General features: G+C 36.6%; 1 protein-coding gene across 2 annotated transcripts in view; it reads right to left on the bottom strand.

Moving 5' to 3' along the window:
* The window catches only part of NLK (nemo like kinase), a 137,068-nt gene that overhangs the window by 53,267 nt on the left and 61,764 nt on the right, over positions 1–22,037 (bottom strand). For both annotated transcript variants that reach the window (XR_016035469.1, XM_055401711.2), the window contains exons 2-3: positions 11,073–11,202; positions 346–401 (exon numbers count right to left, since the gene is read on the bottom strand). Coding sequence is in view for 1 of the 2 variants with exons in the window: in XM_055401711.2 (XP_055257686.1) it covers positions 346–401; positions 11,073–11,202 (186 nt within the window). In the remaining variant the exon portion in view is untranslated. The remainder of the gene's footprint in view (positions 1–345; positions 402–11,072; positions 11,203–22,037) is intronic.

Below are 22,037 nucleotides of genomic sequence, written 5' to 3'. Positions count from 1 at the left end.
TTGTTGTACAGTGACAAAGGGCTTTACCAAATTCTGTTACAACACAGCTGCCTCAATGGTTTCATCAGCAAAAAAGGAATAGCAATAACCTATCTCACAAGGCTGTGGGGATGAAGTGAAACATCTATTCAGAATTCTTGTTTTGTGGTATCACCACTCAGGATATATTGATAATGTTGAGCTTTTTCAGATACTTGGGATTTCAAAATTACCTGGTTCTAGGTACTCAACCACTTCTGCAAGGATGAGATTTAATATACTTCAAGGCATGAACCCCAGAAGGTGCTAGAGGAACAAATTAATTAATAAATTGTTCCCTTCTTTCACATTCCCTGGTTAGGATACATTTCTTCAAAATAGTCAATGTGTGGAGGCTGGAGTATGTCAAGGGCAGAGAGTACCTGGGGAAAGGAAAAAAAAAAAAAAAAGCAAAATTTAGAGGAAAAAAAAAAAGAACCAAAATATGACATAAATGCAAAAAAGTACTCATTAATGATTTCAGGCTTCATAATAATTGACCACTGAGATGAACTAAATTTATCAATCAAGAAACACTGAAACATTAAGATAGGCTTTGTAAAATTACTATCAAAGACAATTTTAGCTACACCAATATGAGAGGCAATTGGGATATGCTACATGCTACCAGGACACCTGCACAGGACAGCACTGGAAAGAAATGCCCTATTGCCAACAACCGGATTCGCTCCAAGAGCCTGAGAGCTCTATCTACCACCCATCCTTTATTCCTCTGTTCAAAAACGTCTACTATGTGTATTTTATCTGGGAGGCACTTTGGGCGGCTCTTCGGTAAAACTGATGAATAAAAATAACCACCCCACTCTCTCAACTAGGGGAGAGGAAGGCATTAAATAGTTAACAAAAACAGAGCTGTGACATTTATTATTATGAAGGGAAAAAGTACAAAGCAGTGGAAGAAAAAGCCTCCCTGAAGGAACACTAAGAGTTGCAGGGTGAACAGGAGTTGGTCAGGCAGTGTAAAAGCACTGAGGCAAGAAAGAAGCTGGAGGATTCTAGAAACAGAAACGGCAGTGCTTATGGAACTCAGAGGGTGGGAGGAAAACAGACTAGGATAAAATAGAAGAGAAAGGCAGGAGTATATAACACAAAACCTCTTTAAATTTTGGTAAGTGTTTTGGATTTTATTCCAAGTACAGAAAAAGAAGTCACTAGGGTGGAAAAAAAAAAAGACTTTAAGGTATCTGAAATTCAAGTCCTTTATAAAAGCTACACACTACCAATGTGACTTCTGCCACAGAAACATAACAAATAGGTCTTCCTCCCCCCCCCCACCAACTGTCTACCAACTCCTTTAAGCCTTGTCTATGATGTCACACCTAAACATCAGGCTCAAGGGATACAGAAGAAGGTATTTAACAGGACATAAACTGTGTAGTACAAGTTCATATTTCCTGACCTTTAGCTTAGTTTTTCAAGAAAAAATTTATTATGGAGAACTTCAAACATATAAAAGTGGGTATAGAATAATATAAAAGAAAACTCATGTAATCAAGACTTGGCCTTAGTAGTTATCTACATGTGACTTTTCTCCATTCATTTATACCCTCCACTCTCCCTGTATATTTTTGAAGAATTTTTCAGCTGTTCATCAGTAATTATCTCTAATAAGTACAATGAACAAATCTGAAAATTTAATGTTTTTCAACACCAAATACCCAGTGCTAAAATTTCTAAGTTTCTTATTTTTTGAGGGAAAAAAAAAAAGTGTTAATCTAAATAAGGAGCTAAAGAGGATTTACTTATTATGGTTGATACATATCTAGCAAGTTTTACCTATAAACTTCTCCTCTATTTCTTTTTCTTTTCCCCTTGCAATTTATGTAAGAAACCTTGTTCATTTTATTTTAGTATTTTTATTTATTTGATTGTTGTCGGGTCTTAGTTGTGGTACACAGGATCTTTGATCTTTAGCATGTGAACTCTGAGCAGTTATGGGATCTAGTTCCCTGACCAGGAATTGAGCCAGGCCTTCTGCATTGGGAGCACAGAACCTTAGCCACTGGACCACCAGGGAAGTCCCTTGTTCATTTTAAACGTTTTTATTATTTCTTTTTAGCCAATAATTTGTTACTTTATAAAGTTTTTAATTAAATGAAACCTCCTTTATTGAAAAAGCCTTCACTCACTTAGGGCTTCCCTCATAGCTCAGTTGGTAGAGAATCTGCCTGCAACGCAGGAGACCCCAGTTTGATCCCTGGGTCGGGAAGACCTGCTGGAGAAGGGATAGGCTACCCATTCCAGTATTCTTGGGCTTCCTTTGTGGCTCAGCTGGTAAAGAATCCACCCACAATGCAGGAGACCTGGGTTCGATCCCTGGAATGGGAAGATCCTCTGGAGAAGGGAAAGGCTACCCACTCCAGTATTCTGGCCTGGAGAATTCCATGGACTATATAGTCCATGGGGTCCCAAAGAGTTGGACACGACTGAGCAAATTTCACTCACTTAAAAGTATAAAGGTTTTAAAATAGTTTAGATGTTTATAAAGAGTATTCTTAGTTTATAAAGAATATCTATATTTCCTTCCTGAATTAAAATGTTTATACTTGGAAATCTTGGTATAAATGGAAAATAACAGATTTTCCAGTTTCTGCAAAGAATAATTTTTATCATATGAAAGATAAATTACTTCATTTCTATATTTTTAAACACCTATAATTAGCTGGTGTCACAAATTCACATAAATTCATTTCTCATTATGTGATAGAACAATTTTTAACATGAATATTTGATGCTTTGAGGAACACAGTTAGAAATTAGTGTTTTACTTGACATCTTTTGGACTCTAAGCTCTGTATCTGAACAACATACATCCTGTCTTGGGGGGAAACAGAATGCAGTGAGTGACAGCGTCCATTAGACAAAGCTATTTTACACTTCAAATCTATCTGCTATAATTAGAGGTTATCTAAAGGAAAGTGACAACCATACATTTTAAACCTTGATAGAGAAGAATGAGGCTTTCTTACTCCAAATTTGATGAGGCTTTCTGCAGTAGTCATATAAAATAGGGTTAGACATTTGCACCAAAGCATTTAGCTGTGATTCTTGGTTTTGAAGGTATAATACTTTAAACTCTGTCTGGAATTTTCTAAATGCCCATTGTCTTATATTCTTGTTCTTTCTACCACAAAATGTTTATCAGATGACGGCATTCAGTGTTTCCAGGTGGCAAAAACAGTGCTTAGAGATGATTCAGGAATCTCAGAAGTGATGTAAATGAGTTAAGTGAGAAGGAACATTAGCAGAGTTTCAAACCCCAAATTTAATGCCTGACTCACTATTTAAATAGTCCAAGTCCTTCTATAACCCCTCTATTATTTATGGGAATAAAGTATGTGAGATTAGCCTTATGATGTAAATAGGAGGTTACTTGTAAAGAGTCAAAGTATCCCAAAATACCACGGACTCAAGACTCTGAGGATCTCAAACAGACAAAAAGCAAGCTGATTTGTATAATTAAAAATTGAACTAAAGCTCCGTCCGGAAATAACGGTCATTACCAGTGTCTCAGCACATTTCTCAAATCTTTTAAGAGTTGGACAAAAGCTCATTGTGGTAGCTGCTTTTCAGAATTTTAACCTCTGTGATATTAGAAGATTCACTAAAACTGGTTACATTAGTAAATGGCTTAGTGGGTTTTCTTTTTTTTTAGCTAACCCTTTATCAATAAAACAATTGCTATAAATAATCTCAATCCTAAATGTAAAGACTAAAAATTTAACTGTTTGTGGAATTCAAATTTAATTAATTCAAATCCCAAATTTAAGCAAAGGAGCTCCCACCACCTCTCCATTCTCTCACCTAACCCCACCCCCAATAGATTTTAAGTTGTTTAAGGTAGAGAATGTTATTTTTTTGAGCTGTAACATATAGTAAAAGATAGATTGTAGTGTATAATCTGAATAGTTTTCATACACATAACATGATAAATTTTTATTCCATGGGTAAAAGCTTGATCAAGAAATTAAGGATTTCAACATCCCAGAAGGCCCCCTTGCTCCTTTCTAGTCAAAACCCACACCTGCTCAGAGGTTACCACTATTCTCACTTTCATCACCAGGGATTCCTTTTGCCTGTCCATGAACTTTACGGAGTTTAAATGGAGTCATAAAAACTCAAGTCTTCTGTGTATGGTTTCTCTCATTTACTGCTATGCCTGTGAGATTCACCCATGTGTGACTCTTCATCATTTTTACTGATGTGTAGGGCACCATCATATCAATGGAATATAACACAAAGTATTTATCCAGAGTACTGCTGGTAAACTTGGGGGTTGTTTCTAAATGTTATTATGAATAAAGCTGCCATGAGCATTTCTGTACATGTCCTTTGGTTCAGTTCAGTTCAGTCCAGTCGCTCAGTCGTGTCCGACTCTTTGTGACCCCATGAATCACACACTCCAGGCCTCCCTGTCCATCACCAACTCCCGGAGTTCACTCAAACTCATGTCCATCGAGTCGGTGATGCCATCCAGCCATCTCATTCTCTGTCGTCCCCGTCTCCTCATGCCCCCAACCGTTCCCAGCATCAGAGTCTTTTCCAGTGAGTCAACTCGTCACATGAGGTGGCCAAAGTATTGGAGTTTCAGCTTTAGCATCAGTCCTTCCAATGAACACCCAGGACTGGTCTCCTTTAGGATGGACTGGTTGGATCTCCTTGCAGTCCAAGGGACTCTCAAGAGTCTTCTCCAACACCACAATTCAAAAGCATCATTCTTCAGCGATCAGCTTTTTCACAGTCCAACTCTCACATCCATACATGACCACGGGAAAAACCATAGCCTTGACTAGACGGAGCTTGGTTGGCAGAGTAATGTCTCTGCTTTTTAATATACTGTCTAGGTTGGTCATAGCTTTCCTTCCAAGGAGTAAGTGTCTTTTAATTTCATGGCGGCAATCAGCATCTGCAGTGATTTTGGAGCCCCCAAAAATAAAGTCTGACACTGTTTGCACTGTTTTCCCATCTATTTCCCATGAAGTGATGGGACAAGATGCCATGATCTTAGTTTTCTGAATGTTGAGCTTCAAGCCAGCCAACCTTTTCACTTTCCTCAAGAGGCTTTTTAGTTCCTCTTCACTTTCTTTGTTCTTTGGTAGATATATGCAATTATTTGCCTTGAGTATACCAAAGAGGAGAACTGCTAGGTCACTGGGCAGGTGTATATTTAGCTTGAGCAGTAACTGTGGCAGAGAACAACCAATTCTGACTCTGTGTTGCCTGTTTCTTTGACTTGCTGTTCGTTGCTATTGTTATTATAATAATTCATAAACGACCTGTCTCAGAAGACCCTGGCCTTCTGCCTGACTGTTAAACTAAAGTGCCTTTGTTCAGCTCACAGAGATAATCTGACTCTGCCCACTGTGAATGGTTGCAAGAGATTAACATCTCTTCCACAGGCAGGCCATTCCAGGAGATGTTTTACAAGACTGATGGTCTTTTTCACTTTACTCCCTCACTGCCTCTCCCTCTCTGTTCTGTCTCTTGACTTTAGTTCCTCAGCACTTTTCTTTCTGGTTCTATAAAAGCATCTGGCATCTAGATCCCAACAAGATGGTTACGTTGAGACATTAGTCTGCCATCTTTTCGGTCAGTCGGCTTAAAGTCATATTCCTTGCCTCAGCACCTTGTCTCCGATTCATTGATCTGTTAGTGCGAGGAGCAGAGCAAGCTTGGACTCAGTAACAAATCACCAGTTTTCCTAAGTGGTTTTACAAATCTACATTCTTACCAGCAACAATAAACTTCAGTTGATTCACATCCTCGTCCATACTGGGTATTGTCAGTGTTTCACTTCAGGCATTCTGGTGAGTATATAGTTCAGTTCAGTTGCTCAGTCATGTCCGACTCTTTGCAACCCCGTGAATCACAGCACGCCAGGCCTCCCTGTCCATCACCAACTCCTGGAGTTCACTCAAACTCATGTCCATCGAGTCGGTGATGCCATCCAGCCATCTCATTCTCTGTTGTTCCCGTCTCCTCCCACCCCCAATCCCTCCCAGCATCAGACTCTTTTCCAGTGAGTCAACTCGTCGCATGAGGTGGCCAAAGTATTGGAGTTTCAACTTTAGCATCAGTCCTTCCAATGAACACCCAGGATTGATCTCCTTTAGAATGGACTGGTTGGATCTCCTTGCAGTCCAAGCGTATATAGTAGTATCTCACTAATCTTAATTTACATTTCCCCAATGACTAACAACGTTGAGCAATTTGTCATAGGCTTATTAGCCATTTGGTTATCCTATTTTTGGTGAAATTCTTGTCTTTTACAGATGGGCAAAAATTTTTGATTTGGAGGAGCTCTTTATAAGATATAAAATGTTTGAATACAGAATTTACAGTCTGAAAAAACATCAAGTAAAATATTTATTTCTAATGGTTTTCCTCAAATGCTAAACATTTATTTTAAAAATTGTTCTATCACATAATAAATTCTGGAAACAAGTTTTTTGCCAGATGATGTCTGAGGTCTGTCTTTTCTTTCTCTTAAACTTCTGTGTTGCACATACTTAGTCGCTTCAGTCATCCGACTCTTTGCGATCCTATGGACTGTAGCTCGCCAGGCTCCTCTGTCCATGGAATTCTGTCCAAGAATACTGGAGTGAGTTGCCATGCCCTCCTCCAGGGAATCTTCCCAACCCAGGGATCGAACCCAGGTCTCTTGCACCGCAGGCAGATTCTTTACCACTTGAGCCACCAGGGAAGTCCCTTAAACTGATGAGCATCAGTTTTTAATGTCAATGGCATCCTAGTTAACATTTTTCAAAAAAATAGTCAATGCTTTACTTGTCTAGGTAAGAAATCTTTGCTTATCTCAAAGTCGTGAAGACATTTTCCTGTTTCATTCCAGAAGCTTTGCTATTTCACCTTTCACATTTAAGTCTCTGATCCATTTTGAATTGATTTATATATATGTCATGAAGTAGACCTCTTTCATTATTCTTGTTATGGTTCAGTTGCTAGGTCGTGTCTGACTCTTTTGTGACCCTATGGACTAGAGCCCATCAGGCTTCTTTGTCCACAGGATTTCCCAGGCCAGAATACTGGAGTGGGTTGCCATTTCCTTCTCCAGGGGATCTTCCCCACCCAGGGATCAAACCCTTGTCTCTTACATTGGCAGGTGGATTCTTTACCACTGACCCACCAAGAAAACCCAGATTTTTTCAAATGGGTATCTAATTGATTTTGGTTTATTGAAATGGCCATCCACTCCCCTCTGGATTGCAGTGGCACCTATCTTATAAATCAGGTGAACACATATGTGTATGTCACTTTATAGACGCTATTCCATTTATCTATTTTTGTACTGCCTTATTATAGCTTCATATGTTTCAATACCTGGATGTCTGAATCTCCAAATTAGTTTAACTTCTTCAAGATTGTCTTGACTAGTTTAGGTCTTTTCCATTTCCATAAACTTTAGAATGTTTGTCAATTTCCAAACACACATACACATAAAACCCTGCTGGGATGCTCATTGGGATTACCCTGAATACATAGCTCAACTTGGGTAAAGCATGCATATTAACCACAGTGAGTATTTCAGTCCATGAATACACACTACTGTATTATTATCAATGCATCAAGAGTACCACAAAATTTAGACAGAGCAAACAAAACCAAATCCACTGATAAGTAACCTATTCTAATTATCCTTTGCCCTTTCATAGTCCTTAGCAGCAGAACCATTAGCATTAATAATGTCTGTAGCCAAACAGCTTGTTGGCATTCAGAGAAGGGTCCTATTGGTATGATTCTTTTTCCTACTTATGAAATGAACCCAGAGAGGCCTTGTTTGAGTTCAGTCAGACTATACAAAGGAAAACAAATGATTCTTCTTTGCTTTCTCTATCTCCTCTTTGGCCTTTTCTACTTCAGAACTAAAAGCTTGGGAAGAAGTAACTCCAAGAAAGATCACTGAGGATATCATTCTAGACTTCAAGATTTCATATTTTTTTCCTGTCACTTTCACTCACTCACTTACTCTTCAACAGACTGTCTACCTACTGTGTGCTTAGTGCTATTACCTATGGACAAGAAAAACCCAAGAACTGTATACAAGGGCTTGTGGCAGGAATCAGTGGGTCCTAAGGAGGCTCTGGATGGGCTTTAGAGGACTAGTGAATGTCTAAAATGAAATGAAATGAAATAACAATTGTGTGCATATGTATTTTTCCAAAAGAGGGTACCCAGCATTCATCAGGTTCTCAAAGACTGAAAAACCCTTAATCACCTCTTTTCCATGCTGTTAAAATGACAACCATGTCTGTGAAGTAGAGAATATATAGTTACAGCTCAAATTCTGACTAGACACTACTGAGATGCTACTAAACTACTAAACAGCATTGATCTTCAGAAAGTTAAACCCATTTCTGGCACCCTAAGTTACCACATCACAGTGAACTTATCCTATAAGATGAACAAACTTTAAGGGAAAAACAATGTGTGTGTGTCTGTGTGTGTATCTCAATCAGTCAGATCACCTGAAATCAATGAATATGATACAATGACTTTGAAAGTTCTGTTCAAAAGAAAATCCAAAGTCTTCCAGGACTCTGCAGCTATTCTCTGACACATACAAAATCATCCAAATTAAAACCCAACCTTCCTGCAACAGCCAGGTAAATCTTTCTAAATGCCATTTTCATCATGACATTCCTTTATTCTTCTAGTCAATCAAATATTAATCTCAAAAGGCTCATCTTAAGGTTTACCTTCTCCCTGTTAAAATCACTTTTGAGAGTCTAAGTCCAGGACAATTACTCTCTTTTTCTTAATAGTACAATACTTATCTGTCATCTTTCACCTGAGAAGCTTTAAAAAAAGTACTGCTACCTGTAATCTCAACCGCATAGATTACAATTTAGTAGGTCTGGGATGAAACCCATGAATTTGCATTTTTTAAGACTCACCTGGTGATTCAAATATACTTTGAGGTTTGGTTGCCCAGCTTTTCACTCTGCATAGAGCAGAGTGTCCTGTACTAATGCTTAACCATGCAGGTAGTCCTCCCCCAGCACTGTTATCACAGTATTTATCACATTACTAAACTCCCCAAGGGTAGCAACCCCTAGAAGCTGATGGAGTTTAGGGATATAGGATGTGCACAATAAATGTTTACTGAAGTAATGAATATGGGCTCTGAAGCAAGACAGATTTAAATTCCAATCTTGTGCCACCTTGACCTTGGGCAAGTTACTTAACTCTAAGCTTTGGTTTCCTTCTCTGTAGAGTAGGGATAACAAGCCCTATCTGACAAGCTTTTACATATTAATATACGTAAAGCGTCTACACACTTCCTGACACTCAGTAACAAATGCTCAAGCACCTGGTCTACTTTCTTGAAAAAAGGACCATATTTTAAACCTTTTTTATTCTCCACATGACCTAGCACTACACTCTGTACACAGGACACAATTAATAAACATCTGTTGCCTTAACTACATCAAATACCAGCTGCTTCTTAGATTGGCATTCCACACATACCAGGTATGTTGGCCCTGAGATACTTCAGTAGATTTCAGAGCACGGCATAAATTCATTATGTGTAAAAATAGTGGTGCCATGATGTCTTCAACTCCAACTATCTGCCTCACTTTCGAACATTCCCGAAGAAGTCACATGCACTCTTTTATGATAGAGCTCAGGAGCTCTGAACAGCAGTTGCTGTGTGTTAATATGTGTGATTTTCAAGAACACAGTTTGTTTCTTTTCTTACACTACTCACTCTGACACTATCTCTGTAACTTAATTAGCTACTCTATAGGAATGAGTCATGAGCAAAGATAGTAATATATACAGATAGTGGCCTATTACACCATCCCTCCTTTATAAAAGAAGCCAAGATAGGTCTGAATATAATAAACCACTAAAACCTGTAGTAAGTGAATTTCTGATGCCACCTGCAAAATATTTCTTTCCTATGGACCCCTTTACTTGAGTCTCTGACAATGTATATATGGTGTGTAACTCTTTGATGATGGGTTGGTATTCACAAGGTAAATTTGAGAAATAAATAACAAAGCAAGCACTAGACATCAATCTAAAATCACTTCCAAAATTTCAGGAACTAGTCATGAAATAGCGACTGGAATGATGTTTTGAAAGTTACTGAAACACACACACACATTGTTAAGCAGTCCCAACTGAATAATAAAAGGCAAAACAATAACTTAGAGTTTAAGGAAAATGGATTTCGGGGGAGGGGGGGCAATCAGTAAAATGAAATATGTCAAACCAAGCAGCTTCAAATAAAAACACATTGGTACAAATACTTCAAACTTCAAACTTTCTCTTAAAGTGTGATTCACACTTTGGCCAAAGTTCTTAAAGTTCCTGTGCAAACCAGCAGTCAGATTCACAAGCAATTATTATTTTCCTGATTTTTATTTCAGCAATTAAAATAGCACAGGTTGAGAACCAAATGCAGAATTTCAGGCAGTTTTTCTTTTCATATGAAATTGAAAACTAACAGTCTAACACTAACATCTGCGGGGAAATTTTACATATATCAAACTTTTAATTCAGGATTAGTTGAAGAGAAGCTCTCTCAAACCACTATTATTCTCTTTCCCATGAGTCCTGACATCTCTAAGCAGAGCAATCAATAAGATAACCCATATTATCTTTAAGAGCTGTATTTTTTTTCAGAGGAAAAACTGTTTTCTTATATCTTTAACTTAACTCTGATTTAAAATACTAAAAGATAAAAATAAGGCATTTAAAATCAGGGGCCAGTTACTTCCATTTAAATCACTCAGACTACATATTATACTCTATTTTTACGTCGAGTATTAGTACTGTTCCCAAGCTAAGTTTTAACATTTGCTTTTTACATTTGCAATTAATATTTCTGTCAATCAATAAATCCTAGAATTCATTTAAATTTGCTCATTCACAAAAAAGGTCTATTTTGTCTCAGGTTTCCAAATCCCTTAATATGGTAATGTACCCTTTTAAAGTCTCTTCTGCTCTTTACTAACATAATTAAACATGCTTAGGAAATAATTATCCCAAACACCAACTTCACTTACATTATCATGTTTAAAAAAACACAACATCTTCAATTCCCGGAAGACCCTTTTGCAAGAGACCAGATTCTGGAAGACGTTGGGCATCTTTTTGAGTGCTACTCTCTTTCCATCTCTTGGATCTGTTACTGACCTAAAGACACAATATTTAGGGGGAGAGGAAAAAAAAGACAGAGAAATCAATTCCAAACTTCGCTCTTCAACGTTTCATCATATGACAGATAACTTTATGTTGAAACACTCAATATTAAATCCACTTAATAATGCTTAAGGTATCAGTGAAAAAGATTTTAAAAAAAGTATAACCAAACAGAATGTTTAGCACACCCAACTCAATTGCCATGCTGCTTCTTTTTTTAAATTCCTAAATTTCTATAAAAACTTAAATCTTCCGGAGAGGTCACTTAGCAATACATCTGAGGCAAAAGGGCTATTAGCGGTAAAGCTACTTTAAACATGAGGGAAAAAGTATAGAACATTAACATGATTGAAGTAAAATCAGTTTTATGTTTTATTTTCAGAACCAAATGTGGTCACTTTTAATTCAGTGTAGAGACTACAATTGCAGTATTTCTTATGTAAATGAACATCTTTTAGTAATAGGTTTCTAGGACATTTCAGGACACAAGCATGTCCCCTCATAAGGCTGAGTGGAAGTTTAGGGTTGTGGCATCTTAGTTATGATAATGTCTTCCCTTTTGTTTCTCAGTTCTTGGTATGATAGCTGCCTCTGTGGTTACTCTCTAATACCTCAGTGTACGCCTTTTCTCTCTTTAAGCCTTCTAACATCTATACTGCCAATTCCTTGCATTACAATTCCCTGTGTTTGAAGTACTAACATGTTTTCCACTTTTCTGACTGGACCCTGCTGATACATATTAAGTCAAAGTTTTTGGTAATTATGGCCAATTGGCCATTTGGCTAACTGAGCTTCCATGAATTAATCTAAAGCTTTTTTTTGCCTTCTATCCATCATGGATGACTGGTTGTCTTTGTAGAATTCATTCCTGTCAGATTTATTTTGCTAGATAATTATCACTCTCGGCTACCATTAACTTTCAGTCATTCGATGATTTGGCTCTTCTTCCCAGATTTCTATCATTCTGAAATCTGGTCTGTATGTCACCAATGTCTTTATCTAAGTTATTAATTAAAGTTTAGAACAGGACTGAGGACAAAGCTCTTCAACAGATATAATACTAGAAGCCATCTTTATTCAATTAATCATTTACTTAACTACAATCACTCAGTTTATTTTTTCCTCTTGTCCAGAAGGAAATAAGATACTCATCAAATTACTTTTCTGAAAATAAAGCATTCCTTTTATTTAACCGTCTAAAAATCATACTAAACTTCTTTATGAATATCATCACTTCTTTACAAATTTATCTTAGTGATTGTTACTTCCTTTCCTGAGTTCTCGTTACTCTTAAATGGTGCATTCTAGTATTTTTAAAACAGCATGAGGACTCTACTTTCTCCCACTGATAGAAAATTTGGTAAAACAAGTATTATCATTTTTAACTCTTCAATACCTTGAAATGTAATTCAACTACGCTAAGAGACCTAACATTTTTGACTGTGGTTTAAAAAATACCAAGCAAAATCCACAGCACTGCTTAGAATCCACATAATCCAGGAAAGCAAAATACGAAAGAAACCAAATATAATATTATATTGACTATTACATTTTTTTCATATTTAAATATCCCACTTCTGTACCTAGATACCAGAAGATAAAAAGTCAATGAAACAGCAAGGAAAGGAAATTCTGGATCACACACTGTATAGTAGTCACTGCCTCTTGAGTCTTCTTTAATGGAGGACAGTTAATTAGCATTTCTTTGTCTTTTATGACATTGCTATTTTGGAAGAGTACAGGCCAGTTATTTTGTAGACCGCTCCTCAATTTGGGTCTGACATTTTCTTAAGATTAGATTCAAGTTGATGCTGTTAGCTGCTGTTGTGTCGACTCTGCAACCCCAAGGGCTGTGGCCCGCCAGGCTCCTCTGTCCATGGCATTCTCCAGGCAAGGATACTGGAGTGGGAAGCCATTCCCTTCTCCAGGGGATCTTTCTGACTATGGGATCTAACTGGGGTCTCCTGCATTGCAGGCAGATTCTTTACCATCTGAGCCACTAGGGAATGTATTTTTTAATGGGAATGACCCAGATGTCTTCTCAGTGCATCACTTTAGTAGGCACAAGATGTCAGTTTTTCCCATGACTGATGATAACTGTGATCATTTGGATGAAGTGTTCTTTCTGGCTTCTACACTGTAAAGTTATTTTTTCCTTTTGTCTAACTGTGTAAATATTCTTCATCAAACTCTGACCCACTACATTTAGCATCCATTGACAGCTTTATTGCCTGAATCAATGATCACTACAATGGTGCCAAATGGCACTTTAGTAATTTTTAATGGTCGGACACGACTGAGCGACTGAACTGAACTGAACTGAACTGAACTGAATAATAGCTAGCCTGCACAATATTAATTTTAAAAAATGAGTAAATTGATTTAACACAATACCCTTTCCAAAGGCCTCATGCAGCAAAAATTCTTCGCAACTTCTGACTTCACTGGTCTTGACCCTACCATGGTGAGGAAAGCTGTTCTAAGATAAACCCACGCTTGGCTCAAGGTTAGTACCGTTTCTTGTAATGTTTTAAGGTAAAATTCACAAAGCAGCATTTTATTATTCATGCAAAAGCCAGTCATGCCTGTGGCTGGTAACAATATAACTCTAATGAATGTGAATGGCAGTGCAGTAATTTCACGCCATGTTGAGTTTGTTCTCTCTTAACTTGAGGTAGCAGATGCTTTAGTTCAGCACAAACAGTACCACAGAACACAGATAAGTGTGTGGAAGCCTGTTACACAGGAATTCTTTTATTTTCTTTGTTACTGAATGGCTTGCTGTGCTTAGTTTCTCTGCTGCTGCAATACCCTGGTTATTTCGACTGCACTTGTTAATGAAGCTTCTGCTGTAGAGATAATGAACAACATTTAGACAACTTTCCTCCTTTCAGAAAAAAGGAGTTATCCTTTGCCCGACAATTAAGTTATGACCAGTTACTTTCTCTAAAATACTATATGCTCTAAATAAAACAGTGCATCTGTCCTTTCATCTGCTCACCTTCACAGGCATTCCAGTTATACTAACAGGCACTTCCTCAGTTTTAAATTAACATTTGATTCTGTAAACACTTATAAGTTTTCAAAAGAGAAAAACAAAAACAAAGAAAGTTTTAAGGGTTGTGAGAAAGAATCCTTTCTTATATCTTCTCGGGTTCATCAATCCTTCTCTGAATTTAGAATATAGGTTCAACTGTTTTTTAAACAGCCACAAGAATTCACGAGACATTCTTCAGACAGATACAGAGTCAGTCAAAAGAGTACACTACCAAAACAGGAAGCCTTTTAGATCTGGTGTGGTTGTTTTGTTGCAGAGTTTTCTTAATCCCAGGAAGCTGAGACCAGTGCCACAAATCTGCTTGTATTACTGACAAGCAGAAGGGTTGAAATGAAACAAGAGTAAAAGTTATTATTGGGGATAATTTTCAGGTAATAGAATGTTACATTACAACATCTTTTAATTAGTATAACTAATCAGCAAGAATCTCCCAGAAATTAATGCTCTTCATTCACTGTATATAAAGAATCTTTCCCCTCTATATATTTTAGCAGTTTTAAAGTTCATGGCTCTGATATAGGTTTTTAACTATCCAACAAAAATAATAATGATTTATAATGAGAATGCTTCAACTTGGATTAAGAAATTTTTCTAATTCTGGCCACATTAACTTGTAATCAGCAGTCCTCTATTTTTTGTTACATACACTACAGTTACTATGTCAACTGTACCAATATAATACACATCTCAGTAACAGAACTTCCTAAGTGTTAGTGCTCAGCCGTGTTAGACTCTCTGCAACCCCCTACACTGTAGCCCACCAGGCTACTCTGTCTATGGAATTCTCCAGGCAAGAATACTGGAGTGGGTAGCCAACCCTTCTCTTCAGGAGAACTTCCTAACTACACTCTAAATATTTAGATTATTGCCTTCACATTCATGGGATTTACTTCCTTAAAAGTTATTTTTACTTGTATTTAGATAAAGTCTGTTGAGAAAACAATAGCAAAAACTATGAGACAAAATTTTTCACAACAAATAAATATAGAAAATGTTTATTTGTCCTCAGTACTTATTATATGTTCATGGACACTACAGGTTAAAGAATATGGAATATTATATGGAATTTATATGATTCTTTCATTTTTCTAACCAGATCTTCAACAAGCTCTAGTCTGTGTGCACTCTGACATAATTTACAGAGTTGCAAACTATAGTATTTAGAAGAACAAATCTCCTAAGCTTTCCTGCCCCCACCCAAAAACACATTAAAAAGGTTTCTCATCTTTCATATTTAGATAATCTGTTCCATCAGCTGGGTTTTTCTGATGTTGGTTCTTCTTTTAAAATGTTTATCCAAATTTGGTATTTGCTGAGTTAGCTCTATACGTGAGAAAGCAAACTTTTTCATTTTATTCAAGATATTTATAAAATAAATGATCCCCCAATTTGTTAATCTGAAAATTACAAGGAAAAAAGGTATTATTCAATAGCCAAACCAAGCAGTGAAACAGTTCATTCTTTTTTCTCATATCCTAATATTACTGATTGGGAGAAGCAAAATAGCTACATTTAACAGAAAGAGTTAAAGAGGAACTTAAACATCCTCTATCTCTGTGCTTAAGTAAGTATAAATAGCAATGATCCCAGCAGATGGGAGTGAGCACAGAGCCATTCTGATATGTAGTGAGACACCCGGGGGTGCTAAAAAAGGAGGAAGAATAAAGAATAGGTAAGCCATCCAATACCAAGCAGTCATATTTACTTTCAAATACTTGTTATTGTAAGATCTAACTTTAAGGCCTCCTCAACTCCCCATTCCAAAAGTCACTGAATAAGTTAAACTATAGGTGAAAAATTATTTAATGCTAATTATTGTCTTGGGAATATTTTATGGTGCTTGAGATCATGAATTAATTAGTTCCAACCTTACTGTAGATGCTAACAGACATAGAGACTCTTTCCCTCTCAGTCACTGTCAAATATCTCTCTAAGAGTCTGACCTGACTGCACAAAAGCTGCCACACTGTCTTTTCAATGTTAGAGGGTGATCATGACACATCCTAGTCTGCCAAGTCTAGGAAATTTTCAGGGTCCACTAGCTACCATCTTCTCCTAGAAACAGACCTGTGAATACTGTATGGGGAGGAAACCAGTTGCAATGAAGGAAAGGTATCTGTACAAAGCCACAAAGGAAAATAATTCACAACTGCAACTCCTTCTTGCATTTTAACTTTGGGCAAGAGAAGGTCACAAAGGGTAACCAAAGCTAAAACTACGTCACACAAAGATGTACTTGCTTTTAATACCATTGATGACTTCATGAAAGATATGTATTCAGTAACAGGATCAATGATGAATATAAAGCTTTTTTTTTAAATTAAAGAATGGCAATTTTTGTTGCACATTAGTTTTATAAATGTAGAAGATGTAAAATGAAAGAAAAGGACAGTTTTATTCACATGGTACATTTATAGGATTATGGCTTTACCAATGTCAAAAACTGTAATAAATTGTGCACATCATCAGAAAAAGTTTTGTTTTTAATTGCCAAAGAGAATGCTTTACCATTTGATATTAATATTTTAGTGGTTAAACTAATATTTTAATAACATAAACTATAAGTCTCAATATGCTATTAGTTAAAAGCAAACTGAACATACCAACAATAAAGTCTTTTTTGGAATAAAAGGGAAAATCTGAATATGGTTTAAAATTATGATTGTAAATTAAATTTCCCTATTTTCTAGAGATGTATACTCTTATGTATACATAAGTGAAATGATATAAGATCTAAGATTTGTTTTAAAATACTTCAGCAATAAAGATTGTTGAAATGAAGCAAATCTTAAAGTTACTGAAACTGAGTGGTAGGTTGTTGTTGTTTAGTCTCTGAGTCAAGTTCTACTCTTTTAGGACCCTGTGATCTGTAGCCCACCAAGCCTCTCTGCCCATGGGGTTTCCCAGGCAAAAAATACTGGAGTGGGTTGCCATTTCCTTTTCCAGGGGATCTTCCTGACCCAGGGATCGAATCTGCATCTCCTACACTGGCAGGCAGATTTTTTACCACTGAGCCACCTGGGAAGCCTGGTTAATGGGATCTAATTATTCATAAGTAAAGAAAAAGTATGTTTGCAAAATTGCAAAATAAAAAAATTAAAGTCAAAAAATATTTAAAATTTATAATAATGTTAGAAATAGCCAAAACTGGGATTAAAGAAAAGTTATGCAAGACTTCTACATAAAAGTACTGAAAACACATCACTGAGAGAAATTAAAGACATAAATAATGACGAGATATACCATATTCATGAATTAGAAAGCTATTTAATACTGTGAAAATTTCAATTCTCCCCAAATTGATTTATAGACTCGAGTGAAATTCAAAACATAAAATGGTTTTCATTTTGTAAAACTAGACAAATTAGTATAAAAGTTTTTATGGAAACTTAGCCAAGGAAAGCTAAGACACTCTTGAAAAAGAATGAGAAGGGAAAATTGCTCTCCCAGATATGAAGACTTACTATAAAGCCACGGTAATTTAGCCAGTCTAACAGTCCAATGAAACAGAAATATGGCGCAGAAATAGATTCTCCCATATATAGACATTTGGTTTATCATAAAGCTGGCTATGCAGACAGAACAGCTGTCTTAAGCAAGAACTTCTCAGCTTCAAAACTATCCATCTAAACATTGCTCTATAATACTGAGGCTCAGAGTCTGCAAACCATGTTTCGGTTGTTCCAACTTCTGCTAATAAAGGGCTTTAGGAGCCTTTTAGGAGTAAGGCTAGGGTAGCAAAAAAGGAACAAAGGGTTCTTATCCAGTTACATACAGAACTCTTAAGAATCAATTTTTTAAAAAGACTTGGAAAGGCATTTCACCACAAAAAAGGATTAATTCAAATGGCCAATAAACATATGAAAAGGAGCTTAACCTCATTAGTCATCTGGGAAATGAAAATTAAAACCAAAGAGAAAGTATGACTGAACCACCAAAATGGCTGATGTTTAAAAGTCTGATAATACCAAATGTTTGGTGAAGATGTGATGCAATGTCAATCCTAATACATTGCTAGCAGAAGTGTAAATTTATAGAATCACTGTGGGAAACAGGTTGGTTTTATATACTAAAATGAAAATAAATCCATACTGGAACCCAGCAATTTAACTCTTGGTATACACCCAAAAGGAATGTGTGCACCTATACACTAAAATACAAACAAGTGTGTGTGTTCATGGCAGCCATATTTGTAATACCCTTAAAACTGGAAACAACTCAAATACCCATGCACAGTAAAACAGATAAACTGTTGTATATTCACATAATGGAATATTTTACAGCAACTGAAATGAACTACTTCTATATGCAACAACATAGACAAATCTCACCAACACAATTTGAGCCAAAGAAAACAGTCACAAATGAACAGTAAGATTTCTATATAAAAAGTATAAGCAAAGTTAAACTCTTAAGGTTTAGGGATACATACTTAAGCAATAGAAACTATTGAAAAAGGAAGTGGTTACTAAAAAAGTAAGGACAATGGTTATGTTGAAGGGGGTTACTTAATGATGGGGGCAGAGCAGAGAGGACTTCTGGATGCTGCCAATGTCCTATTTCTCATATGGATGCTGGCTAGAGGTGTGCGCTCTGTGATAAATCACTGAGTTGTATGTTTTATTTTGTATTCTTTCTGTGTGTTATTATATAAGTAAAAAGGTAAAGGCTAACCTCCCAATTAAATGTGGGCATTAAAAAAGCATTTTAGATTGAAATCTATATAATGAGTAATTTTTAAAGAGGTTGATTCTTCCTTCCCTGCCACCCGCCCCCCCAATAAAGATACACATCTACACTAGCCCAACAGATTCTGTCATACCTTTCCTTGTGCCACTGGTTCATTCTGAAGAGAGGAGTATACATAATATCTTCCTTATGTTTTGATAGAATTCCAAAAGAATTTGCTTGCTTTAAAAAAAAAACAAACGTTTTCTTCATCATTACACAAGAATATGCTATTAAGGAGCATTCCACAGAATGCTGTCAGCAGAATTATAGCAGAACTACAGTCCCACCCCTAATCTAATCACAATCTCCTAACTTCTATTGTGAAGCAAAATGCTGAAACAGCTACAATATATAGATGTGCTTCAGGTTTTTAATTAGTTGGCCTTTTAAAAATAACCAAACCCCAAAATACTGCAAATACAAAACAGGAGGCAAGATTCCCAGCTGTGGCAAACTGAAGAAATCAGCAAATCTTCTAATAAAACTACTACAAAACTGGACAAATGTGCCAGAAACAACCATTACCAGGCTCCAGAAAATAACTAAAGTCAAGTGACAAATTTAAAAGTGTTTATGAAAAATGTGGAGCTTTGGGTAAGAACAGAGGGAGTCAGAGGTGTTATTGTTTGGGGTTACTCCTTATCCACCCCCCACCCCAAGACACTCTACACAGCAGTTGTACCTGAGCAGGGCTGGCCACAGAAACCGATGGCTTCACTGTCTGAGGTTGCTGAAGTGATTTGAAATGGAAGGCAAAACCTCACACCCAGTGGCACTGACAGTAAAACCATTAAACCCAACTAGAAAAGAACAGATGAAGTTTACAGCTCTGCTAGCCTGAGCCTACTGTCTCAGTTGGGAAGAGGTGCAGACTAACAGAAATCCAGAAATTTAATAAGGAGATTCTAGAAATGAGAGCCACAGGGGGCTTGGTAAACTCTGGAGGTTGACTGCAGAGGTCCTAAACTACTTATCGAGGGCTGACTAGGAGGCTTCCTACATATAAAGGGAAAATGGGAAGCTTAGCAGAAAGTAAAAACTGAGGCATTCTTGAAAACCTGATGAACACCCTAATACACTCACAGATGCTCAGCATCGGGTAGAAGCCTTACTGGAACAGTATGTTTGAGCACAACTTTTAGCTTAGCTGACTGCTAAGCTATGTGACCCCAAGAAGGCTAGGGTAAAAAATAAAAACGTCTGGCATATTAAGTTAAGTTACTTAGATATTAAGCAAACAAATATAATAACAGCAATAATGACAACCTTCAGAGAGAGGAGGGAGGACGGCTGAAGAGAAATCAGATCCAGGGCTGTTACAATATATTACCAAATATGTCCAGTTTTAACAAAACAAATTACATGTTAAAACACATACACACACAAAGGAAAATGTGACCCATTCAGAGAGAAAAGCAGCCAAAAGAAACTATTTCTGAGTGGGTCCAGATACTGTATTCAGAAAAATTTCAAAATCAATTATAAACATGTTCAAAGAATTAAAGAAAAATATGATGACAATAATACAGAAATAGAAAGTTACAAAAAAGGAACTCAAACTCTAAAAGTTGAAAAGTACAATATTAGGAACGAAAAACTTACTATATGGACCCAAAGCAGATTTGAGATAGCAGAAGAAAAAAAAAAAAAGTGAACAAAAAGAGAGATCCATAGAAATCACACAATCTCAAGAACTATTCGTCTCAAGAGATGAAAAGGTTTGAAAAAAAATGAACAGAGACTCAGAGACCTATGCAGTAAAAGTGAATGTACCAACATACATCTAATGCGAGTACTGTGAAAGGAAGGGGCAGAAAAAAAAAATTGAAGAAACAATGGTTAAAAAATTTCCAAATCTCATGAATAATATACAAAGCTCAAACACAAGAGTTCTGCACCTAAGCACTTCACAGTCAACCATAGATCAAGTTAAAGACAAAGGCTAATTATTGAAATAGAAAATAATGAGAAAATGAAGACAATGATCAACTTTTCATCAGATATAATAAAGACTAGACGGCAGTGGAACACTAACTGCAGTGGTAGGAGTGGAGGGGGAAGGCGGCAAAATAGCAAATATGTGGATAAACAGAACAACTGCTGGTTTTAATAAACATAGATGTAATATATCTATGACAATAATAGCACAATCGGGGAGGAAACTGAGCTATACTGGAGCAAAGTTGTTGCATTTTACCAGAATTAAAATAGTATTAATCTGATATAGACAGTTCAGAAATTAAGATGCATACTGCAATTCCTGGAACAATCAATAAGAAAATAACTAAAAAAACCAAAAGAGGATTAAAAAAAAATCAAGAGTTAAAAGTGAAATGAAAAACAGTTAACACAGGAATACATTTTTGAAATATGAACTTTTTTAAGACAAAAGATATAAAGGAAGACTGCAGCAACAAAAGAAACATGAGATACGTAAGACAACAAATACTATAGCAAAAAGGCAAATACAAATTCAATCAATTAATTATATTTGGAAGCATCATTAAGAACAAAGTTAGTGGAGCTGATGGAATTCCAGTTGAGCTATTTCAAATCCTAAAAGATGATGCTGTGAAAGTGCTGAACTCAATATGCCAGAAAATTTGGAAAACTCAGCAGTGGCCACAGGAATGGAAAAGGTCAGTTTTCATTTCAATCCCAAAGAAGAATGTTCAAACTACCACGCAATTACACTCATCTCACATGCTAGAAAAGTAATACTCAAAATCCTCCAAGCCAGGCTTCAACAGTACATGAACTGTGAACTTCAGCTGAGCACCAAAGAATTGATGCTCTTGAACTGTGGTGTTGGAGAAGACTCTTGAGAGTCCCTTGGACTGCAAGGAAATCCAGTCCATCCTAAAGGAAATCAGCCCTGAATATTCATTGGAAGGACTAATGATAAAGCTGAAACTCCAATACTTTGGCCACCTGATGCGAAGAACTGACCCACTGGAAAAGACCCTGCTGCTGGGAAAGACTGAAGGAAGGAGGAGAAGGAGACGACAGAGGATGAGATGGTTGAATGGCATCACTGACT

This window comes from Moschus berezovskii, chromosome 20 (assembly GCF_049115385.1).
Source record: "Moschus berezovskii isolate FMDL1 chromosome 20, NW_MosBer_1.0, whole genome shotgun sequence".
Classification (NCBI taxonomy): Eukaryota; Metazoa; Chordata; class Mammalia; order Artiodactyla; family Moschidae; genus Moschus; species Moschus berezovskii.
This window is presented reverse-complemented; position numbering and strand designations above follow the sequence as displayed.